This window comes from Protopterus annectens, chromosome 3.part0 (genome assembly GCF_019279795.1).
Source record: "Protopterus annectens isolate FY-2018-M chromosome 3.part0, PAN1.0, whole genome shotgun sequence".
Classification (NCBI taxonomy): domain Eukaryota; kingdom Metazoa; phylum Chordata; order Ceratodontiformes; family Protopteridae; genus Protopterus; species Protopterus annectens.
The window spans coordinates 1,530,242,113-1,530,266,715 of record NC_056731.1 but is presented as its reverse complement, the minus strand read 5'-3'; the positions used below and the strand labels follow the sequence as shown (position 1 = coordinate 1,530,266,715).

The following is a 24,603-nucleotide window of genomic DNA, read 5'->3' as shown; positions in this document are numbered from 1 at the left end:
ACTTATAAAGTGATTGTGTGAATTGTAGATAGCTGCCCTGTGACAGAAGGCTGAAAACTATGTGGCCTATATCTAGGTTAAATGGAGACTGGTAAGTAGTTTTCTTAAAGGAGGGAAATTCACTACAAAAGCAATGGTACTTATCCAAGTTACAGCTAATCGCATACCACAAAAAAGGGAAATTAAGTGAAAAAGAGTTTACATTCTAAAAGTAAGCATGCATGTATGTTCACATGGACTGTGTGAAATAATGTGCAAGAATGAAGGTCGCTTTCTTTATACTGATGTAAAAGGCAGGAGGCTGTGTGCTTCTTGCTGCCCATATATGCACCTCCCTTATGTATCATAAATGTTTGCACAAATAGTTTTGTATATTTTGTACCTCATTAAGTGAATAGATGAGAAGACTCCCTTTCAGTCATATGACCTGTGGTGTTACTTATTCTGAATGGGGGTAATTTTTATCCAGGACGCTAGGAAACTCCCCCCTTCAGTCAACCAGGGTGTCCATTTATGCTCCTCCTCTATAACGCTGGCAGTGAAAATGAAGCAGAAAGAAAAAAAAGTTATTTTACTTGATGAAATACAGCAATGTCTCTGTTCCAAATTAGTTTATTTCATTAAATCATATAGGAAGCTTCTTCAGTAGGCAAGTTGGGATTTTCTTTTTCAAATAGTTATACATGTATATATATATATATATATATATATATATATATATCACTATTTTTTGTGTAAAATCATGAAACATGTTAAAATGTGAGTCACAGCAAATTAACTTTAGAGTTATTTGGATTAACAACAAAGTGTGAAAGCATAGCTTGTTGATCTGGCAGTATGCATGATTTAGATTCCATCCTGAGATCACTGTTGGGGCCTCCCCGTACAAAAAAGCATATTCTGCTCTGTACAAAAACAGACCGATTCTCTACTCACACTTCAATTAACTTAAGATTTAGCTCAGTACATTATTATTTTACCACTCACATTAACTCAGATGCACACAGTCATTGATTTACTCCACATTCACTCAAGTGAACAATACAAAATATTTGGTAGCTCGCACACAAACAACATTTTCAGACTTGCTTTGACTTCCCCTGAAACAGGTCTGGGGCTGTCCATGAAGGCAGGACTCAGTATTTGAAAAATGCTGCTATGGGAAGGTCCAAATAAAAAGAATAAGCAAGACGGTACTGAAAAAAAACATTTCAGTGTACATACATGCATATAAAATGGTGAAGGTAGTGAAGTCAAAACCACAGGGCAAAATGTTGTCACTTTTCTGAATAATGTTGGTGCATCAGCTCTTAGTGTAGTAATATTCCCACATTTTCATGTTAGATAAAGATTAAGTAGAATCACTATTATAGTTCTGTAAAACATAAAAAGTACGCAAAGGTCAGATTTACCACTTGACTTCTTTTATGTTATTAACTGATTATTACAAATTACACTTCTGCTTTAAAACGTAGACCTTTCAGTCACCCAGGAAAATAATAAGAGACATTAACTTTGGGGGAAAAAGCAGAAGGGCTAGGATGTTTCTGAAGTTTATAATTAAGCTTGGAAGATTACCAGTTCTCTTCGCTGTCAAATCTCATATATTTTTTTAATTTCTCTTGACAATTTCCCATGGAATCTGGAAGACTTTCATTGGCAGGTGTACAAAATATGTAGAAACACACAGCCGGACAGCCTTGTAGAAACATTCATTTTCCTGTTTACTTCATTGTATGTTATGAGATAGAGGAGGAAAGTAACTAGGGGACAGCACATTAAGTAAAAGTCCAGCCTCACAGTGTGATGGCTTCAAGAATTCTGCCACTCACGCGTCAACCCTAGAGGGAGTCATAAGCATGCATAAGCTGCTGCAGAACCTGCAAGATGCAGTTACAGGCAGAATACAAAGAAAGGTACATGGGTAAGTACGGCCACTGTTCTGTGACCTGGAGTCACCACTGGATAAGGACCAGTAAAAAAATAACAAATCCTAAAAATTGTCCACCTGTTATGTCATTTCAGTCAAACAAACTAAAAATATCACAGTTTGTTTCTGAAATGACAATGATTACGTAACAGTCAAAACACCACTTGACTGAAAGTGTGGATAAGACTGAAAAGAAAAGTTTGGAATAAAGTGGTTTAGAACATCACTCACATTGCTGTTCCAGGTAAAAAGAAAAAAACACAATATTGTAACAAAGGCATATAGATTAGATGGCCATGCAAAGACAGACTGCTGTCTACTAGAGTGCCTTGGAGTAAAGTGATAACGTTTACATGTAATATTAATGTCTGTACATACTACTGTTATACTACAGAGAAGCAGCAACAAAAATTACAAGATCCAAAAACACATCAGAGTACAAAAATATACATGAAGTGTGCCTCTGATTAATGCAGTTTAGAAATTTTAGTTTACCTTACACTGTGGTGATCGCTGACCAGACAGACCCAGTAGCATAACCATTTCATAGCAGTCTTTGCTTCTGCTTGTTCACTTGGCAAAATATTTTTTTCTATAAACAAAAAACAATCTATTTGGACCTAGTTAAAATGACAGAAGTGTCCTGTCTTTAATATACCTTATGGTAAACATGGAGGAACTAACCAAAAGAAATACATGTATACCTGGAGCATTTAGCCAAATTAAGTAAAATTGTATTTGTCAATAACTGAGACCATTTTATGTGGAAACTGCATCTGTATAGAGTTGATGAGACACATTTTAATCGGCAACATACATGACTACTTGCTAAAAACATTATTAAGGCTCATGATAGTAACAAATAAAAATATTGTAGAAATAACAACACTAAGTAGAAGCAAAATATGAGGAATTTGCTCTAAACCCAACTACTACTGTACAGTTTACCTATTTCATGGTGCACACACTCCCAGGGAATGCTGTCACCTAATCCCCTCTCTTTACTTGTGTTTCTATGCTCTCCTGTTTTACTCAGGTCTTACTAAACCAAAATAAAACTGAAATACTGTGGCTCGTGCATTGTAGTGAGATTGGCAAAATGGCTGTAAAGCCTAGTCTCTTATCTGATAGTACATCCAGTGTACTTAATATTCTCAACTTCCAGAAATTCCTCTATAGAACTTAATAAACTAGGTCGAGCTGGTCTGGTTTTGGCTATTAGTTTTTTAGTGGAAAATCTTACCTGCTAGCTCTAGCTGCATTGATTGTTTTTCTAGTGAGGCCTCGGTCCTTGCTGGCTTCAACCCGTTCGGGTTCACTCCGCTCCCCTACCGTACCCCCATTTCCACCCACCCCCACTTCAGTTACATTTATACCTGCCTTCATCCCCACCTATCCATCCATCCTCCATCACATACCTCCAACTTCAAACTCCATCCCCCAATCACATCCCTCCATCACACACACACCCTTCTTCATTAGCTCCATACGCTCCACCCCCTCCTCTCTCACTAAGCCCAAAGCTCTCACCTCCCACACTCCACACCCTTCTTCTGAGCCCGCCTCCAACCCCTGACAACTGCCCTCGCAGATAACCCAGGAATATTTGTCCCATCCTTGTCTCTCCATCCCTCCTTCTCACTATACCCCCAACCTCATTCACACACCACAACTCTTATCCAAACCTCCTTTATCTCTACATAACTCAGCTATGACTTTTACACTCAACATCTTTCTTTTTACTCTTACTGTCTACCTCTCTCTTCTTCTAATAGTATCATCCTTTGACACAAATTACATACCTCCCACACCATACCCATCCACATCAACCCACACACACAACCTTCCCAGCTACTCTGCCATTTGCTCCAATCTCTATAGTACAGACTTAATATTACTAAAGAAACAAATCTTTCTTTCTGCAAATCACAGCCATCCTTACAACCACATCTTCAAGTAATTCCATTACCAAAAAAAAAGATCCCCTACTATTTTTATGTACTCAATGAACTAGTTATTTGCGGTGACATACATCCCAACCCTGGCCCTTCCCCTCACTCTCATAATTCCCTCAACTCCACAAAATCCCTAAACTTAACCACAATTAATCTCCAAAGTATTAGAAAGAAAATTCCACAACTGCACACATGGCTACATCAACATAAACCAGACTTTACTGCTATCACAGAAACCTGGCTAAAACCATACATCAAAGATTCTGAATTTCTACCGCCAAGCTACTCCTGCCTCAGAACTGATAGACTACATAATAAAGGTGGTGACATTGCCTTATTATTCCCTCGCTCCTTTACAATAATCCCATATTCCACGCCAGTTCCCCACGTCTCCACAGCAGAGCTACTAGTATCCTTCCTAAAAATTAACAACTGCAAAAGCCTTTGCATAATAGTCATATACATTCCCCCAGGCAATAATATTCCAGTTCTTGAAGAAATTCTTGCCTGGACAACAAACAATATAAAAAACGAAACCATCATCCTAGGAGACATCAATATTAACTGGCGAGATATTTCCACTAATAACTCCTCTAGTGATATTAACCTTCACATCTATACTCAGCTAATCTCCCATATTACAAGACCCAACACCAAAGATAACAAAGCTCAGTCCTGGATTGGATCTTGGTTTATGACCACCCAAAAATTACCACCTCGGGGACTCCCACATATAGCATTAGTGATCACTCTCTAGCATTCATAATATGTAAGCCCACCTCTATAACAAACTTACACCAATACAGATACACCAGAGACCTATCCCAATTCTCCCCAAACACCTTCAATGACATCCTGCATAACACTAACTGGAACCCCCTAAAATTTCTCCCACTCAATGAAGCTGCGGAATTCATAACTTCTACATTCCATAGAATATTAAATAATCTTGCCCCACTCCAGTTAAAAAGGGATAAGTCAAAACACACAAACTGGCTTACAAAATCCACAAAGCAAGTCATGTCCTCCAGGGATAAAGCCTGGAAAGCCTGGCAAAAAAACAAAACATTGTCTAACCTCAGTCAGTATAAACAACTTTGCAATCAAGCTAAACACCTATTTATCAAAAACAAAAAAGAATTCTTCCAGGCTCTCCAAGACCAACATAAACTAATTTCTGGGGAGCAATCAATTCCCTAATCCACCCTGGAACTAACAGCAACCCATGTCCAAACCCAGAAAAAACACCCTCTGAGATAGCCTCCTTCTTTAACACATTCTTCATAGACACCATAGAAAATCTTGCCTTTACCTTCCCACCTATTAAGACTGAAGCACCAGGGACTCCACCTGTGCTCTTCCCTACAAATCCTCTACCTTCTTTCACACTAACACTCATACCCACCTCTACTAACAAAAAACTTCTTTATAAACTCAAACCCTGCAGCAACGGCTCTGACAATTTACACACAGAATACTTACAACTTTCAGCCTCCTCTATTGCATACCCTATCAGCATCCTCCTAAACAGGTCCGTTCAGGAATCCTGCATACCTGATATCGGGAAAAAAGCTTTTATCCTTCCACTTCACAAAGGCGGCAATAACTCTGACATCTCGAATTTTTGTCCCATTGTCATTCTCTCCCCAGTCTCCAAAGTTCTAGAGAAATGTATTCACAATTAGCTCCTCAATCACCTGATACAGCACCAAATCCTCTCTCCCGCTCAACATGACTTTAGGCCCAGAAGTAGTACTAACACTGCCCTCATTTCCTTCCTCGGCACAGTAAATAGAGTTCAACATGCTGGTTCTTTAGTCTCAGCACTATTTCTAGAGCTATAAAAGGCATTTGACACTGTATCACACTCCCTCCAACTTACTAAACTCTCTAACCTTGGGCTGTTTTCCCATACCCTACAATGGTTTACTAACTATCTCAGTAACAGACAGAAATCTACTACATGGCAACACTCTTCCTCCCCTTTCATAACTACAAATACAGGAGTCCCCAAGGTTCAATACTGGGACCCCTCTTATTCAGCATATTTGTCAATAACTGTTATTCCTGTCTCATTCACAGTGCTGTCATCCAATATGCATATGACTCGACTATCATCTGCTCTGCTGAATCTGCCCCCGCTCTACAGCATCTCTCCCAAGAGGCATTTACTTCCACCGAAACCTGAATGTGTCAAAACCATCTCACTCTCAACCCCATTAAAACAAAACTTTTAATATTTTCCCCCAAAAATGCAGCTCTGTAGATAAGTCGTTATTCGCCATTCACTCCCAAAATAACACCATCATTGAAGTCGCCCCCAGCACCAAATTATTAGGCATCATCACTGATGACAAACTAACTTTCGACCTTCACATCTACAGTAACATCAAAAAAAATGCATCAAAAACTAGGTGCCTTGTATAGGCACAACTATTTTCTTAGTCTCACCACAAAAAAAGCTCTGGCCTCATTCTTCCTTCTTCCAACACTTCTATATGGTGCTCCCATCCACGTCAATCTGCAGTACTCCTTGAGAACAAAACTAGACTTTTGCTGCAACAAAATCGCTAAATTTGCTACAAATGCTAAATATTCCACTCATCACTGTTCCTCTCTGCATCAACTAAATTGTCACATTTGCATAACTAACTACAGCCCACAAGCTCATCTACCAGCCAGAAACCTGTCCTTCCCTCTCCTTCATACTGACCATGTACCATCCAAACCAACACCTTAGGTCCAAAAACAAAACGTTACTATCCATACAGAAACTTAAGCTGTAGGCCGGTCAAATGTTGTATTCCTTTAATGTCTCTAAGGCATGGAATAAGCTCCCCTCTTCACTCAGAACAATCAGCAACCCAGCCTCCTTTAAAAAATCCCTCAAACTGCATCTCTCCCTCACAATGGTTATGTTCCTACTCCACAACACACAACCCCAACTCCTGAATTCTCCCCAGTGCTATACCACTAACTATTACTTCTTTTCGGCCACTCTCCCTACTTACTGCCCCCTGTCACTTTAACCTGTACTTTCCACCTTTGCCCTTCTTTCTCCTACTGTACTTACACTGTACTTAGTCTCAGCTGTGCACCAGCAGATACATCACTTTCATGTGCACCTTGTCAATATACTTCACTAACGTGTCACCAAAAGATGTGTCATCTATTACTTCTAAATGTCAATGATTGTAATCTTCTCTCTGTTGTTCTTTTACTAGTTTGATTCAATGTAATAATAGTGTATTATTTTTTTCTGTTATGTGATTAATATTTTTCTTTGTATGTAATTTTGTAGAGCTTTTCTCCCTGGGCCTCCACTGAAAATGGGCTCTTTCCAGGCCCAGTGGACTTTCCCAGTTAACAAATGCAATAAATAAATAAATAAATAAATAAATAGAAAAGCTACTAGTATAGAAAGAAATTGGAAGGTCGTATGAAGGTGACAGATATACATTATGGAGCAGTAATAGAAATTTGTCTGAAGAATTATGAATTCAGCACAATCAAAGATCAAAATCAGAGTAAACTTTATTGTCATTCAGAACTGCACACATGTAGCCTAAATGAAATTTCATGCCTCAGCTCAATTCTCAAGATTACAAAGGAAAGTGAAACACAAGTGAAGCACATACAAGCAGAGGAATAAACATAACTAAAAATACAATACTACTCCCATTACACTCAAGAAAGAACACAGACATTTACCAACACTCATACAGGAAAATAATACCCTCCCCTGAGTTAAATTAACTACTTTATTTAAAGTAATACAAAACACACTACAGATTGAAATGCCTAAGTTATTTGTCTAATATTGCACTTTAGTGAGTTAAGTAATACTGACTATGGATATAATAACTAAATATTGCACTTGCATGGAATACATGTAAGTATATATTGCACAAAAAATAAAAAAATGGACTTATGTGTTCAGACCCCTGGGACCAGTGCCCGAGTTCAGAAGTCTAATCACTGTAGGATATAAACTGTTAACTGAATCTTGTATCTTGAATCTCGAATCTTACAGAAAGAAATAAACAAATGTAAAGTAAGAAAAACGAGGGATAGGTAGCCTTACACATGAGAAATATCACAGTACTAATTACAGAAAAACTGTATGAAAACAATAAAACAAAATGAAAACTGTTGAGTAACAGTAACAGAGTTAAAGGAGAAGCTGTTTGAAATAGCACTCTTACAATGATTTCCAGGTATCTCAGTTACAAAAAATTGATCATGTTTTCAGATTTCCTACAGCTTCTAATGAAGTGCATGAAATAATTATTTTAGGAAATATATTCAACAACAACAAATCCCCCCCAAAAAAGCAAGTACTATGAGATAAAACATGCCACTCTTTTTTATTCGTTCACAAAATCACTTCTAGCTACTTTTATGAAGTAATATGTTTAGGGAAATTTAAACTTCAAATGATGGACTGGAATGACTGGAAAACAAACAGTGCATGCATGTTTAAATGTTTTGAACATTTTCGACAATCTATCAGGTGAAAATACAAGAAAAATGCATTCACCTATTCAACTAAGGGAACTATTGGTAGGAACTGATCAGACACACACTAATGTAAATAAAACAGCAACTACAGGGTGTACTGACAACTTTAGGCAAATAATAATGAGAAATTACATGGGAATTCTCAAGCAAGATAGAAACTAAAGGAACTAAAGAAATATGTCAGAAAATCCAAGAAACACAGTAAAAGAAATATGGAAGAAACACAAAAATGTACATAAGAAAGCAAGTCACAAAAGAAAGTAAAAGCACATCAGAAGATTGAAACAACATAAATCCAGTTGGAAGACCAACTCCAAGACCCATAGGTTCTATAGTATGTAAAGCTGAACAGAGAGGCTTGTGTTCTGGGCAGCCCTGTCCCAAGTCATAGTTTCACTGTTTTCTCGTAGCACAGCCCTGGAGTACTAGAAGATGATAAGAGTAGAAGTGTTGCATGCAAATGTGTTCATGCAAATAGTCCCAGAGGCAGGGACTAGGCTACGCAAGCAATAATGCCCGACGGGGTGTTTGTTATTGTGCAAATAACATTTGTCCAGGGGTCTTCTGAGGCCTAATACCTCAGGTCGAGTATATGGATAGTGTGTGTGTGTGTGTGTGTGTGTGTGTGTGTGTGTGTGTGTGTGTGTGTGTGTGTGTGTGTGTGTGTGTGTGTGTGTGTGTGTGTGTGTGTGTGTGTGTGTGTGTGTGTGTGTGTGTGTGTGTGTGTGTGTGTGTGTGTCAGTCACTGTGTAGCTGGGAGGATATGCCTGTAGGTGATCTGGAGTAGGGTACTCAGCTGTGCGGTGCAGATATGCTTAGATGTGAAGATTTTCACTTAATGAGATGTGGTCCTGGTAAGACAGTACTTGACTATAAACTGCAAAATATTGGAATAGAGCAACCTGATGTACACATTGTAGCACATGTTTCCCCACAACATACTGGAGTATGACTCCTGGTACAGAAAATGCACTGAGATTCTACATGACCTCTATGAAACCAAAGCATGTATACTCTCAGATTTACATAACTCACTTAAAAATATCACATGTGCCAGAGGAACTGAAAAAATCATTGTTCACATTTATTAAGATAAAGAAAATATCCAGTTTCCCCCACACCTCCAGAAACATGCTGGTTAATTGGTTATAATGAATACTTCATACATATGTCTTGTACTTATCTTTTCACTTGTGGCCTGGGTCATGGTTCATAGGTTCATAGGTTCATAGGTTTATACTAGGCTATCTGCCCTAAGGCATTTATAAGCCTAGCCCAAAGTTTTGTGGCTTACGCCACCCCTTATATGAAAAAATACTGTGCCCATTAGTTTGTTGTGCCTCTGTCCAGCAGTGAGACAGAGATGATTCCCGGGGTAAACCTACGATCTCCCATCCACAGGTCAAGATTTCTCTTGAACAGAGCCAGCGAGGTGCTCTGCCTCACATGGACCGGGATTTTATTCCACAGCATAGGGAGTCTCTGAGTGATAAATCTATCCCTCCAGCACGTCCTATTTATATCCGTGCTAAGGTTTAAGTCGCTTGCTCTAGTGGTTTTGGTGGATTTGGATTTTTGAGGTGGAGCATGTCCATTAATTCCGGGTTGGACATGGCCTTGTATGTCAGGCACATGTCACCTCTGAGCAGACGGTATGCGACTGAATAGAGCTGGAGTTTCTTCAATCTGGCAGCATATGACAGATTTTGGAGTCCCTTTATCCTTTTGGTGAGGAACTTTTGGGGTCTCTCCAATTGCTGCAGATGTCGGGTGAGATACATCCCGAATGGGGCATTGTACTCGATCATTGGTCTGATAAGTGAAGAGTACAGGGGAACAATGACCTCACTAGATCTGGATGTGAATCCCTTTATGATCAGGTGGGCAATGTAGAAGGTCTTTCTAACCACTTTAGCAACGTGAGTGTCAAAAGAAAGGCCACTGTCAACCTGGGTCCCCAGGTCCCTGATAACCTCTTCTGTGCTTAGTGGATTGCCGCCTATATGGTAGCTTGGGGTTACCTTGTTTTTTCCGAAGGGTATGACTATACATTTTTTGACGTTTAACTTCAGGCCATGGCTCTGGCACCAGCTATCTGTTTCCTTGAGTCCCTTCTGAAGGATATCCGTGTCTGATGCACTTTCCACTATGGCGCCCAGTTTGCAGTCGTCTGCAAACTTTGTCAGCCAAAGTCCTCCCATGTTGGCCTGTACTTCTGAGAAGTAGATGCCGAACAATAGGGGGCCAAGGACCGAGCCCTGTGGGGCACCACTTGTGACCGGCTTGGAGTCTGACATAGCGCCAGCAACTTTAACCCTGTGGGTTCTGTCCTTAAGCCAGTTTGCAACCCATCTTGTGACATATGGGTTTACATTTAAGCTGGTAAGTTATTCTACAATACCCGAGTGGGGTATTGTGTCGAAAGCCTTTGCAAGGTCAAGGTAGGCTGTATGGACTGCCTTTCCCTCATCAATGGCCTTGGTGACTGTTTCAAAGAAGTCGACCAAGTTCAAAAGGCATGATCTGCCCTTGACGAAGCCAAACTGGGTCAGGTCCAATGTCTGCAAGTCCCCTATATCTTTGTTTATGAGCTCCATTATGATCCTCTCCATAGCTTTGCAGACTAGACTTGTTAAGCTTATGGGGCGGTAATTACCAGGGTCCGTAGAGGCACCGCCTTTGTGGAGTGGGACCACAGTTGCCGTACGCCACTCCTTGGGCACGTATCCTGTGGTAAGGCTGAGATTAAACAGCTGCCTTATGTGCGGGTTTAATTCCTCATTTAGCTCGTGTAGCACACAGCCGGGGACACCATCCGGTCCCATTGATGCTGTGTTTTTAGCTTTAGAGAGAGCAGCTTTCACCTGCGCATTTGAGATGTCTGGGAGGCTACACTCCGCTGGGATAGTTATCTCTCCTTTAGGAGAGGGGGGTAAAGTTTGCACTGAACCTGTCTGCCAGTATGTTGGCAATGTCTGTGGGTTCAGTGATTTTTGTATCATTTTGGACTAATTCTGAACATATCTGGGAGTTTCCACCCAGGTTTCTAACATAGCTGAAAAAGGCCTTATGATTGTCCTTTGAATCCATGGCAATTTTTCTCTCAAAATTGGCCTTAGTTGATTTTATGAGTGCTCGTATTTTTTACTAATAATGATCAGGGGTGACTTCCCTTTTATGGATTTTGTTCTATCATGTAATAGCTTTCTCCTCTTATTGTAAAGTTTGTTAATGGCTGGGGTCCACCAGATTGGACGTTTGCCCTTTGTGGAAAGAGTCTTGGTTTTATTTGGGATTGCCTGATCCATGCAGTCCTGGAGGTGTTCATAGAAGGCATTTGTAAGGGCTTCCGCAGCTTGGGTTGTGGTTTCCACTGGCTCAGGGGCCTTGAAGGATACCACACCAGTCTTGAGTAGTGTGAAGTTTGCTTTAGAGAAGTTCTTCACTGTGGTCTTTTTGTTTGGGGTGGGGCGGGATGTGGATTTCCAGTGAGATTAGTTTATGATCAGATCTCACCAATGAGGGATATACTTCCGGTGTGGAGCATTTTGTCCCCATGTTTGTGATAATGAGATCTAGTATATTTTCTCCTCTTGTGGGAACAGTGACTAGCTGTTCCATGGCATTTGAATTTATGAACTCCAGGAACCATTGGGCTAGAACGTTAGGGCTTGAGTAATGTTCCCAGTCTATATTTGGGTAGTTGAAGTCACCCAATATGATGGTGTTTGGAGATACATTTATACCCTCCAGTGTCTTCAGGAAGGCTGTGTGGGGTTCCTGAGTTTGAGAGGGTGGCCTGTAGCATGCTACAATTTGTAGAGCAGTTTTGCCTATGGTTAGTTGCACCTGGATGGTTTCCGAAGCTTCGTGCGTTGCCACCAACCTGGAGGTGTGGGTATCCTTTATGAATATGGATACACCCTCCTTTTGTGGTGTGGTCCGGGTTTTAGGGGCGGAACGCATGATATGAGGTAAAACCTAATAGTGCCGGGGTGCTCTCAGGAGCCTTGAACCAGGTTTCAGTTACAGCACAGACATCGATGTTCTCCATACTGAGAAGGGCCTCTAGTGCGTGCATTTTGAGATTTAGACTTCTGGCATTGAGCAGCATTACCCTCAGTTTCTTCCCATTTTTGTTTTCTAGGGTGGTAGGTTTAGAATTTGAGCCTTGCCTAAAAAGGCACTATGGGGTGGCAAGAGCCTTAGCCAATATCCGGAATCCCAGGGGTGACAGGTGCAAGCCGTCCCTTGCGAAGCAGCGTGGCTTGTCAAGCATGTCATCCCAGGCAGACAGACACTGGATCCCCTTTGAATGACACCAGATATTAAGCCAATTGTTAAAGCTGATCATCTTGTCTCTATATTGTGGCATCATTCTTGGTGAAGGAAGGATACTGCTCAGGGTCAGGGTCATACCTGCCTGGGCTACATAATCAGAGAGCTCCTCTATGTCTCTTTTCATGTAGTCCAGGGAGGTACATCTCTATGACTAGAAAGCATTCAGGAAGGACCGGTTTGCTGGCCTGGTTAACAAACAAATAAGCAAATTAAAAAAAAGCATAAAAGCATTAGCTGTAAGGTTATGATGGCATTAAATACATCTGGAAAGCTAATGGAAAAATACATGGCTGGAAGTCTCCATCAGGAACAGTAATTATATGAAGCATATGAGCAAAAACAGCAGGCCTTTATTAAGGAAAGATCCTGCACAAAAGCAGTTATAAAACTTTAGTAGGCTTACAGTGAAAATTAGTCATGCAATGGAACCTCTCATTTTTTTTTTTTTTTTTTTTTTTTTTTTAATTTATGAGATCTGCAAGCAGAGAGCTGAGGCCTCTGGCTGAACAAAGTTTGCAGATGACTGCAAACATGGGGTTGTGATGCATATCCTCCAGAATGAACTCTTCCAAATGAACTCTTTGCAAACTAAAACTAAAATGGGCTCTTACTAAATATAAATGATAAAAAGTAGTATTATCACTTTTGGTAGACAGCCCCTCCTCTCATCATTCTGTGTAGACAACATACTACCACATCAAGAAAATGTTGTCAGGGACCTAGGTACTTACAATGTTAACTCCCTCTTTTTTACCATCATGTGACAACTATTGTTAGAAAATTATCTTATTTAGCACGGCTAATCACCAAGGGAATTTAAAGTGGTAATCAGTCCATTATACACAACAATGATCAGGCCATTTATTGAGTAAAATACCCAATTTGGGATGTATCTCACTAATCATATCAAACAATTAGAAAGACCTCAAAAGTTTCTAGCCAAGAACATCACAGGCCCAAAGTCCTGACGCTACCAAGTGAGGCAGGAAGTTCTGTCCCTTTATTCAGTGTCTGACAGACTTCTGAGGAGAGATCTCTGTCTCACTTATAGTGTCATTAGAGACCTGATTTAATGGACCTCCTTCGTCTCTGCAAGTCCAATATATCCACAAGTACTAGAAACAGGAACCTAATCCTTCAAAAACAGATAAATAAAACATGGTAGTGGGACACATTTGTAACACAGTGCCTCCCAAACTTCTGGAATAAACATTTCCTGCATGTTTAGCAGTGCAACACACTATATTCCTTAACCACAGTTTAGTCCAGAATTTAGTGGTGTGGTCCCCTAGAAAAAGGAAGTGAGGCCTGAGGAAGGGTACTGGCAAGGTGTGAATGGTCATAAGACTCAGTGGCCTTAGAATATCTATGTCTATGAATCAATAAATGTATGAATCAGACTTAGAAGGTTGTACCATTAGCTGCTCCAGCCAATATGAACTTTCTGTCACACTAAGCTTAATCATTTAATCTGTCACTGATTGTAACTCTGGTATTATACAAAGGTCTAGACTAATCTTCACTGTCTGGGTTGTCTCTATATGCTGTTGTCTTAGTGTAGCTCACCAAGGTATTCCTGAAAAGACTTTTTTTATTTTTTTAAGATACATTCCTTTACTTCCTGCTTTTGTACACAGTTAGTGATTCTTCTTTTTTTTTTTTTTTTTTTTGCTCAGAAAATGTTTATTTTAAGCATATAATATAGAGAATACTTGTTTACATTCTAAATAACAAACTAGTTAATTAGTTATCTATGTACAATATTTACACTTAGCCTGACATGAGTAGACTTAAGATAGCAACAAGTTTATGAAATAGATGATAATCATGATACTCAGTATATAAGTTATCGGGAAGAGACTGATTCCAACTGTGCAGTTTTAATCAATGACAAAGCCTTCTTCCATGGATTATTAACTAATGGCTTAGGATACATTCTTAGTTCTTTTGATTTTAGACTCCATTAATGCTGCCTTCTTCAGTAAAGATAGGAAGTCCTTCGTGGTAGGTGCTGTGTCAGAGTTCCATTTACTAGTTATATATTTCCTTGCTATTGCTAACATTGTCCATGTTAAATATAGGTTTGTTTTATACATAGGAGGACCTTTCTTTATATTCAATAAAATTAGACCTTTAGTCATGACAAATGTATCTGTATAAATTGCTTGTAAAAAATTATTAATATTATTCCAATATGCTTTAATATCTATACCATGTTAAAAATATGAGGCCAATCTGCTTTAGATGACCTTTGACAACTCCAACATAACCATTTACTGGAAGAATTGATTTTTGAAATTTTATTGGGGGTTAGAAAGGATCTCTGCAGAAATTTCCAATGAAATACTCTCCAATATTGAGAGTAAGATGTTAGCTTAACAAATAGTAGCATGTTTGATGTATTTTCAGATGATAAATAAATCAATATTCCTTTAGTAATGTGTTACCAATAAGTTGTTTTAGGAACTGTTTTATAATTTTTATTATATTATGTAAGTATGATATTTCATTCTTCATATTAACAGTATTGTATATTATTCCAAACAGCCCATTTATAACTTTTGGGATACTCTTAAAAGATGAAGTATTTATTATTCTGCATAGATCCTTAGAGTATTGTGAAGACTGGTAGAGAAGGGTGAAGGCTGCCAGCCTAGCCAGATAGAATTTTATAGATAATGCTATCATTTGTAAATATAAATGTAAACTACAGGCTTGTTGTTTTAAATGTAAAGAAATGCTGTTACAAAAATGTGGCAACAGTGCTCTCTACTGACCCAGTAAAAGCATGTGGTGACCCTTTCAAGGGAACAGTGGTGCCGAATAGTCTAGATGAAGAAATTATTTCTATTGTTTTAACCAAGAGGTAAATTGTTAGACTTAAACATGGAAATGTATTTTAATTGCTCTGTCCTGACCAGCTGCAAGAAAACAAAAGGGAGATGTTAAGAATGTTAATTGAGTTAATGTGTAGCCTGGGAACTCCAGGAAAGTGTAAAAAGATGATGCAATGTTTATCAGAACTGCAGTATCAATTTAAATAGTGAGAACCAGCGATTATTAAGCATTTTTTTCTGACTATCTAACTCAGCACTGCCTTGCTCTATGTAAGTAAGTTATCTTAGAAGTGTATTTTCTTGTAGAAATAGCTAGGACTATAAAGATTAGACTAAGTGTTTTTCTGTTATGTCAGAACTGTACTACTGAATTATTTTAAGTTTCTGTGTGATCTCTGAACTCTTGAATAGCACTGTAGTGTAGTAGTATTGTCTTGTGTTTTAGTATTTATTATTAAATATATTGTTAAACCCTTTTCAACTGTGGCTGGTTTATGTAGAGATAAATTACACTCTAGAGTACATTGCATGCTTATAAGTTATCCTGTAATCAGCCATTCCAATAAGCCTTAAGACTTTTTAGTTACACTTACCAATTGGATAATAATATTGCACAGTAATAATTTGACACCCTTTTAAGGGCCTTTGGGTAGCTGATAATTATTAGCTGGTGGTGGCAGTAATTACTACTGTATAGCCTGGGTAAAGGGGCACAGCTGGAGAATTTGTGTCAGCCTTTCCCAAGAATATCTGTGAAGTTGTATAAATACTTATCTCAAAGCGTGTGTGTGTGTGTGTGTGTGTGTGTGTGTGTGTGTGTGTGTGTGTGCGTTTATGTGTCAGCTACTTGGACAGGGACACAAGCACTGGTTGGACAGAGAGGGTACTGGAGCTTAGCTTGCCAGCTAGGCTGAGATCTGGATCCTATAGCTATGCCAGTGGAGAGTCTTATTGGGGACCTGGAAAGCAGGAGAGCAACCAGCCCCAGACTGACTGTGATCTCTGTGTGCACTTAAGGGAAATTGTACTTTACTGTGTGTATTTGTTATCCTTTCCTCTTATATGAGATGCCCTCCCTGGTGTTAGTGGTGAGGAGTGAGGCTCCTTGATTGCTGGGCCAGGGCATGGCCGTCACAAGTAGGATAAAACATTCTGTAGTAATAGCCAGTCCTGAGACGTTAATGTATAAGTTGACGATAAATGTTGTGGATCTAAGGCTCGCTGATTTTTTTATGCAATGCTGCCAGCATATTAAATTCTTATGTTCCCAGGAAATAAAGATCTCTATGTGCATCTTATGTCTATATTCATATTAACAAATTTTCTGAAAACATCAAAAAGATGATTAATTAAATTTAATTTAGTAGGTTTTGTTATATTATATTGTAAGTTTAAACTTAGTGGTTAGTGATTCTTCTTGATGTACATCAGGTAAATACTCCCTGGTCTCTTCTGTATGAACTTCATCTTGCAAGTTCTCTGTAGAATTATGTTATTTCCTATTATGGGTTCAGTACATTAATATTATAGATTTGTTCTGTCTTTCACTTTCCTGGCTATCTCACCTTATAGCTCATTACTTATTTTTTCTTTCCTTCACCTCAGATGGCTCTTGCCATTTAACCAGAAATGTGTTTTCCATGAAGGACACTAGCACTTGATATCCAAGGTAAAAATGTTCTAAGCTGGGCATTATTATCATAAACTTGTATTTCCTTGACTGTCTGCATGTACTCCATTATCAGTCTTGAAGACTAGAACAGAGTCATGTTCTATCACACTTAAACGGTCTTTTCTTCTAGTGAAGTTTTATCTCAGATTCCAGTCTTAAAATAAGGTGAAAAGAGGGGATAAAACTATTTGGACATTATTGTACCTCTGAAATTACAAGCAGTAATTAGGGTAACAACTGGTCACATTTTTTATCTTCTACATAATTAACTCTCCTTAGCATGGATTTCAGTATTTTATTAAACCAGTATACTAATCCATCAGTCTGCAGATGGTAAACAGATGTCTTCCAATTGTCTAGCTTTAAAGCACTGACAGAAGTGATGTAATACAATTGATGTAAAAGGAGGGACTTGTTCAGTAGGTTTTCTCTTTAGAAATACCCCTCCAGAGAATAACAATGCCAGCTTTGCGACAAAAGCCCTAACTTTAGCTTTGCATAATGAAATTGCTTCTGGAAATTTGGTTACAAAGTCTGGTATGACTAGCATGTATAGATGACCATTGCAGGATTTTTCTAGCAGCCTTATGATATCCAAAGTGATATGGTCATTTGATACTAATGTAATAGGCAGTGGGATCTAGGGACTTTTATTTCCAGAATGTGGTGCATTTTTCTAGCATTCTGAACATGAAGAACAGAAGTTTCTTATTTTACTCATTATGCCTGGACATTAAAATCTCACTAGTTCTTTTGCCTTAGTTTTACCCATCCCGAGGTGACTTACTAACACATAACTATGTGCTAGCTTCATTACTAGTGTTCTGCAAATTTTGACACTACAGTTATGTAATATAGATAATAGATTGTTTAGGAATATGGTGATATAGCCATTACATTACAAAACAAATGGTCTGAAATGGATGTAAAGTAGAATTTTAATACTTGACTTTAACCGTTGGCTACTGAAGAGCACTGAGGAATGATAAATGCGTGTGTGTGTGTCTGTCTGTCTGTGTGTGTGTGTGTGTGTGTGTGTGTGTGTGTGTGTGTGTGTGTGTATTCTAATAAACAAATATCTTCTGTTTCTTTCAGAAAATCATCTGCCCTTCAAGTGGTAGAGGAAAGCTCTCTCAAGCTGAGTCCCAGAGCAAAGAGACCAAAGAAGTTTCAGTCTTCTGAAGCAAAAGAAAATGAACTTGATGATTATGTTGTTCCAATTTTCAGAGGACGGTAGGCTATTTCTTTTTGCAGTCTTCAGCTGTGTATTTATACATTTCTACCACTCTCTAAAAATACACTGCCTTTACTGAATTAATAAAGAGCTGTGTTTTTATTTATTTATTTATTTATTTATAGCATAAATTATGACATATGGTATGGCTGCTGATGTTTGATACAGTTCTAAAAGAGACTTTAAAATATTGTAAATTTACTTCAACAAAGACTAATAAATTACCCTATTTGTAATAAGAAAAGCCAGACTACTACAGAGAACACAAGGCAATGCTGAGGACTATACAGTGCAAAGAATGAGAAAACTTTAAGGGACAAGCTATCACTCGGCAGAAGTAAAGTGTAAAATGCCCCTGTAACTGTTAAATACATGGTGCACGATTGCCATGAGATGTGGTACAGTAAGATTTGTAGAAGCACAAACAAGCTGACTTATTATAATAGAAATACGGTTTAATAGCTTAGATGTATTTCAGATTCTTCTGTAAAATTATTTGTGTAGTATAGCAAAACTAATGCAGTAAATGACATACATGTGATCAATTTAACAAAGACAATCATGGAATATACTTGTCCTTCAGATGAGAGAACCATATTGACTGTAGGTATGGGGTGAGTCTATATTAAATGCTTGAAGAGGCGTTCCATTGAACGTCTCTTCATCGACACGTAATCAGAGATGTCACTAAAGCATGAACATTCAAAACAGCGATATCTTTCCCTGTGAAAGAAATCGCTTGCACTAAAAACACATGCACACAATTTCAAACATAACAAAGTGGGGGGCTTCACCCCCACACCCCTCCAATGTGGGGGGCTGTGCTTCCACACACCCCCTCTAACTAAATATACCAACTCCAAGATCACACTACAGTGGGGTAAAGGACAATGTCATGGCAAAGGCCAAGTGATTCTTTCCCCTGGGAAAAAAATCGCTGACCTGAGCCTTCACTATTTTTGGATTTCAGTCTATATGTGCCCAGTAAAATGGCATTCACTGTAATACTGTTTCACTGATCTAATATAGACCCATGGGTGGATGTATTATTGCATTTAAAGTTCTACTGTAGGAAAGCAAGGGCAACTGAAATAGTTTCCTCAAGAAAGGAAAACTAGTGTTTTCTACTACTGATGTGCTGTAGAATGTACAAGGTAGGAAGCTGCAGAAAAGTATATGTGTCTGACTTTCTGTGTGCCTGGGCATTTCTGCGAAGGCAAATTTCTGTATTATATAGACCAGGTGGTGAATGGCTGGACACTCGTGAAACTAGGGCATTGAATATGTCGGAGGAAAATTAAGTAAATGAAATGGATCATTATGTGATGTACAGTACTGTTTAGAAAGCTCATGTGGGAAGCCAAAGTTCATGTTCAGTGAGATTTCTGCAATACTTCATTATTTAGCTGCTGTGGTTTGGAGTAGTTGATAGGTTGTGTAGCCTAAGTTATACTGTAACCTGGAAAGCTTTCCCCATCCTCAGGATGTGAGGAATGTACACTTTTTTTGGTTTCTTAATAAATCACCAAAATTATTTGCCTTTTCTCCCCAGGATGAGTCAACAGTTTATTGTGATATCTTGACAATGAAGCATCTAGAAATTGGATGAGTGGAATTCAAATATGCCAGCTACAAAGAAGACATGAATATTTTGGTTTTACATCTTATCTGCTGCAGACTGGACCATGGAATTTATGCATTAGTTATATCTTGCTTTGGCTTTCCTATTCCAGTGATTTTTCCAAATTGTGTACTCTTCTCTGAGAAGAGGAGTGTTTCTCTCTTTATTCTTAGACACTTAACAACTCTTTTCTGCAATATACTTGTCTCTTTACCCAAGTATGCTGGAAAATTTCCAACCTATCTGTAACCTGCATTAATGTAAGTAAGGTTGCGGGGAAGTTGATATATACCGGTCTGTATCCTCATCTTACTTTTCATGACCTCCTGGATCTTTGTGAATCTGCATTTAACATTCGATACAGTAACAAGACCTCCCTAATTAGGATGATTAATGAATATGAATTCCTAATGGTGAAAGATCATTAGCAATAGTAAATATATCTCCACCTTGATCTCTCTCAGCAGCATTTGATAGATTGGAATATAGCATACTGATTTAACATTTATACACCCACAGTGGTCTTTCTTCTGCAATTATCAAGTAGGTCACCTCTTACCTCTCTGGTTGAACCTTGTGGGTCATTGATGGTGTCAACTCTTCCAGCTGACCAACTAATACATGGGATATGGTAGGGCTTAGTATTGTTCCAATAAAATTTATGGTATACATGTAAATTTTGATAGAGGTCATTCAATGTTGAGGTATTATATAAGTTCATAGGTTTATAGGTGTGTACTAGGCTAATGGCCCTGGAGCCTATATAAGCCTAGCCCAAGAATATTCCCTGGCATCATGCCACCCAATGTTAGTTTCCAGTGCCCCTGTCAAGCAAGGCCACTGAAGTGATCCCCAGGGTGAACTTCCTATTGCCCATCCACTCATCAAGATTTCTCTTAAAGAGGGCCAGTGAAGTGCTCTGCTTGACGTGAATGGGAAATTTGTTCCAGAGTATGGGAAGTCTCCGGGTTAGGAACCTGTCCCTCCAGCATGTTCTGTTTATTGTGGTCATGTGATTTAGATCCCTGGAGCGTGTGGCATGGAGGGATTGGGATTTCTTTATGTGTAGCATATCTAGCAGCTCTGTGTCAGACATGGCTTTGTAGGTCAAGCACAGATCACCTCTAAGTATGTGATAAGAGTATAGCTGGAGTTTTTTGAGTCTGCCCGTATAGGCCACGTGTCTAAGGCCTAAGATTCTCTTAGTGAGGTATTTTTGTGGCCTTTCCAGTTGTTGTAGGTGTCTAGTGAGATACATACCAAATGGGGCATTGTATTCTATAATAGGTCTAATGAGGGATGAGTAGAGATGGATTATGACCTCTTTTGTCCTGGATGAGAAACCTTGTGTAATTAGATGTGCCACATAGAAGGACTTTCTGACTACAGTGGTAATGTGGTTATCAAAGGAGAAGTTGCTGTCAACCTGTGTCCCCAGGTCTCTTATAACACCTTCGGTGTTTAGTGGGCTACTGCCTATGTGGTAGTTCATGAGCACCAAATTTTTCCCAGAGGGAATGACAATGCACTTTTTGGCATTGAGCTTTAGGCCATGGTTCTGGCACCAGTCATTGGTGTCAGAGAGGCCTCTTTGTAGAATGTCTACATCAGTTGAAGAATCAGTAATGGCTCCCAGTTTGCAATCATCTGCGAACTTGGTCAGCCAAAGTCCCTTTGTGTTGGCTTGAACTTCAAAGAAGTAGATGGCAAACAGGAGAGGACCTAGGACCGATCCCTGTGGGACACCACTTGTAACTGGTCGGTAGTCAGATTTGGAGTAAGCTACTTTCACAGTGTGGCTTCTGTCAGTGAGACATTTGGCAACCCGTCTTATGACATAGGGGTTTATGCCTAGTTTAGTGAGTCTCATCCATGATTCCTGAGTGAGGGATGGTGTTGAAGGCCTTGGCAAGATCTAGGTAGGCTGTGTGAACTACCTTGTCCTCATCCACAGCTCTGGTGACAGACTCAAAGAAGTCTATCAGGTTAAGCAGGCATAATCTACCTTTCACAAACCCAAACTGTGTGGGATCCAGAGTTTGGAGATTCCCTATGTCCTTATTTATAAGGTCCCTGATGATGCACTACATAGCCTTACATGTCAGACTCATCAGGCTAATGGGGCGATAATTCCCAGGGTCTGTAGTCGCTCCCCCCTTTGTGGAGTGGGATGACCATAGCAGTGCACCATTCGGTAGTCAAAGTCTGAAATAAGGCTGTGATTGAACAGGATACTCAGGTGTGGTGCCAGTTCACTTTGTAATTCATGTAGAACACAGCCAGGGATATTATCAGGTCCTGTGGAAGCTGTATTCTTGGCTTTGGACAGTACGTTTTTTACCTGTGTAGCCATGATAATAGGGACTTGGCATTCTTCAGGTATTGTGATAGGCCCTTTAGGGGGTGTCACCCATCTCTTCTTTCCCTAAGAGCATTTGTCTGATTTTCATAGCCTTGAATAGTGCCTGGATTCCACACTTCACTAGTCAGGCTCTAATGAAGTTAAGTTCCTCCCACAAAAGACTGATGCTCTGTTTGTGTATGTCACCATTCATCCTTCATGGGTTCATTTCCTTTTCCCTTATTTTTACAGGGATAATAGACTGCAGTGTGTTCCATATGTGAGGAATCTGGTTGAAATACTAACAGTCCTATGACACCAAATCATCAGTTGTCTTTTGCTGATAGATCATTTCATTGCCATCTTAAAATTTTACTCACACCAAGTGCCTTATTCCATATTTGGACTTTTCACCAGTGATTCCTGTCCTCATATCTTCCTGTCATGGTTATTGCATTGTGCTTTACTTTGAGCTTTCAGAGAGAGTAAACGTTCTTGGTTTCAGTAGGTGCTGCATTTAGTACCCAAGGTTTCAACTGCTACCATAAAATCTAGTCACATTACCACTGTCCTCAGTAATCAGTTCTGACTCTTTGCCACAGCAAGACTAATATAAATGTCTGTATCTTACATGGTCTGGGTCATATCTATTTAAAAGACTCTCCAGCTCAATGGTGGAGGGGGTGTAGATGTTCCCTGCACATATTTGTATACATTGGGTAGTCATTCACTTACATACTTGGCTTCTCTCCTTAGGAGTCAACTTTCTTCTCTGACATAGACTTGTGGGGCCAAGATGTCATTCTATTAACTACCACTTGTATATGATTAGATTCAAACCAACAAAGGCTGTAGTAGTTATAGTTTGTTTTAACAATCTGTCTGGGAAAGCACCTTGCATTCTTCTTGCTAAGTAAGAAGATCAGCTGCTGTTTATTCACAATTTTATATACTGCTTATTATTAAGCAATTAATAGTAAAGAGTTAAAATGAAAGAATAAAGAATGCCCCATGCTTTAAGAAAATATTTGCAATAGATTATTTCAAAAAGCTCCAAATTAAAAATACTCTGGACAGAGCACTATATTGTAATTGAAGTTATTGGGAAGTATTTTTTTCTTTTTCTCTTTAAAAAAAATGTGTACATAGTCAGGCTGTATACTGTTATTTTTGTATGTTCTGTGCAATTATTTGACCTCTACGTACTTAATGTGTATCAGCACTGCTCTTATTGTTTTAGTAATGTTTGTTTTATTTACTTCTAAATTCTTGCAGCTAGAGTTTATTATTTATTTATGCATTGTATTTATCTGAGAAGATGGTTATTATTATTTAACACAATGGGTTATCAAAGCATTGATTTTGAACTATAGTTGGCCAGAACGACTGAGTATACTAGTATTGAAATATTTTAATTATTTATATTTGGCTAAAAGAAAGAGCAGCAGATAACGGTGCATCTGATGTGTCTGTCTGGTTTCTGGTCATATCTGCAGTCATGGTAGTGCTACCATGCCAAGAAGAAAGTTGTAGAGAACTGGAGAATTCTGTCACTGTTTCCTGGGAATTTTGTGTGTGTGTGTGTGTGTGTGTGTGTGTGTGTGTGTGTGTGTGTGTGTGTGTGTGTGTGTGTGTGTGTGTTTATTGTTTTAGCAACATTTTATTTATTTAATTCTAAGGTTTTAGGACTGGTAGTTATTATTTATTTATGCATTTGTTTATTACCTGAGAATGGGGGTATTATTTTTTAACACTGTGGACTTGCTGTGGTTTCCACCTCCAATTTCTCAGACTGTTAGGGCTTACTATACTAGCAGTGAGAGTAATTATTATTTAGCACTGTGTGTTGGCAGAACTGTGGTTTCCACTCCCAAATGATCAGACTGCATGAATGAAATAGTGTGTGTTTGTGTGAGTGTGTGTGTGTGTGTGTGTGTGTGTGTGTGTGTGTGTGTGTGTGTGTGTGTGTGTGTGTGTGTGTGTGTGTGAAGATACTGTGTCTGCAAAACAATTACTGTAGGCAAAGGACATTGAAATAAATTGTGGTTCACAGAAAGAGTGGTGAAAAGAGGACTTGGGGTGGTAGGCCAAAGACTCAGCTCTTTACATAAGCAGTGTGCAATCCTAGTCTGAGTGATAGAAGAACTAATG

At 39.0% G+C, this 24,603-nt stretch overlaps 1 protein-coding gene across 2 annotated transcripts in view; it reads left to right on the top strand.

The window, feature by feature from the left end:
• Window positions 1-24,603, top strand: part of MYOM1 (myomesin 1) — an 848,953-nt gene that overhangs the window by 103,670 nt on the left and 720,680 nt on the right. For both annotated transcript variants that reach the window (XM_044065566.1, XM_044065567.1), the window contains exon 3: window positions 18,352-18,489. In XM_044065566.1, coding sequence (XP_043921501.1) covers window positions 18,352-18,489 — 138 coding nt within the window. The remainder of the gene's footprint in view (window positions 1-18,351; window positions 18,490-24,603) is intronic.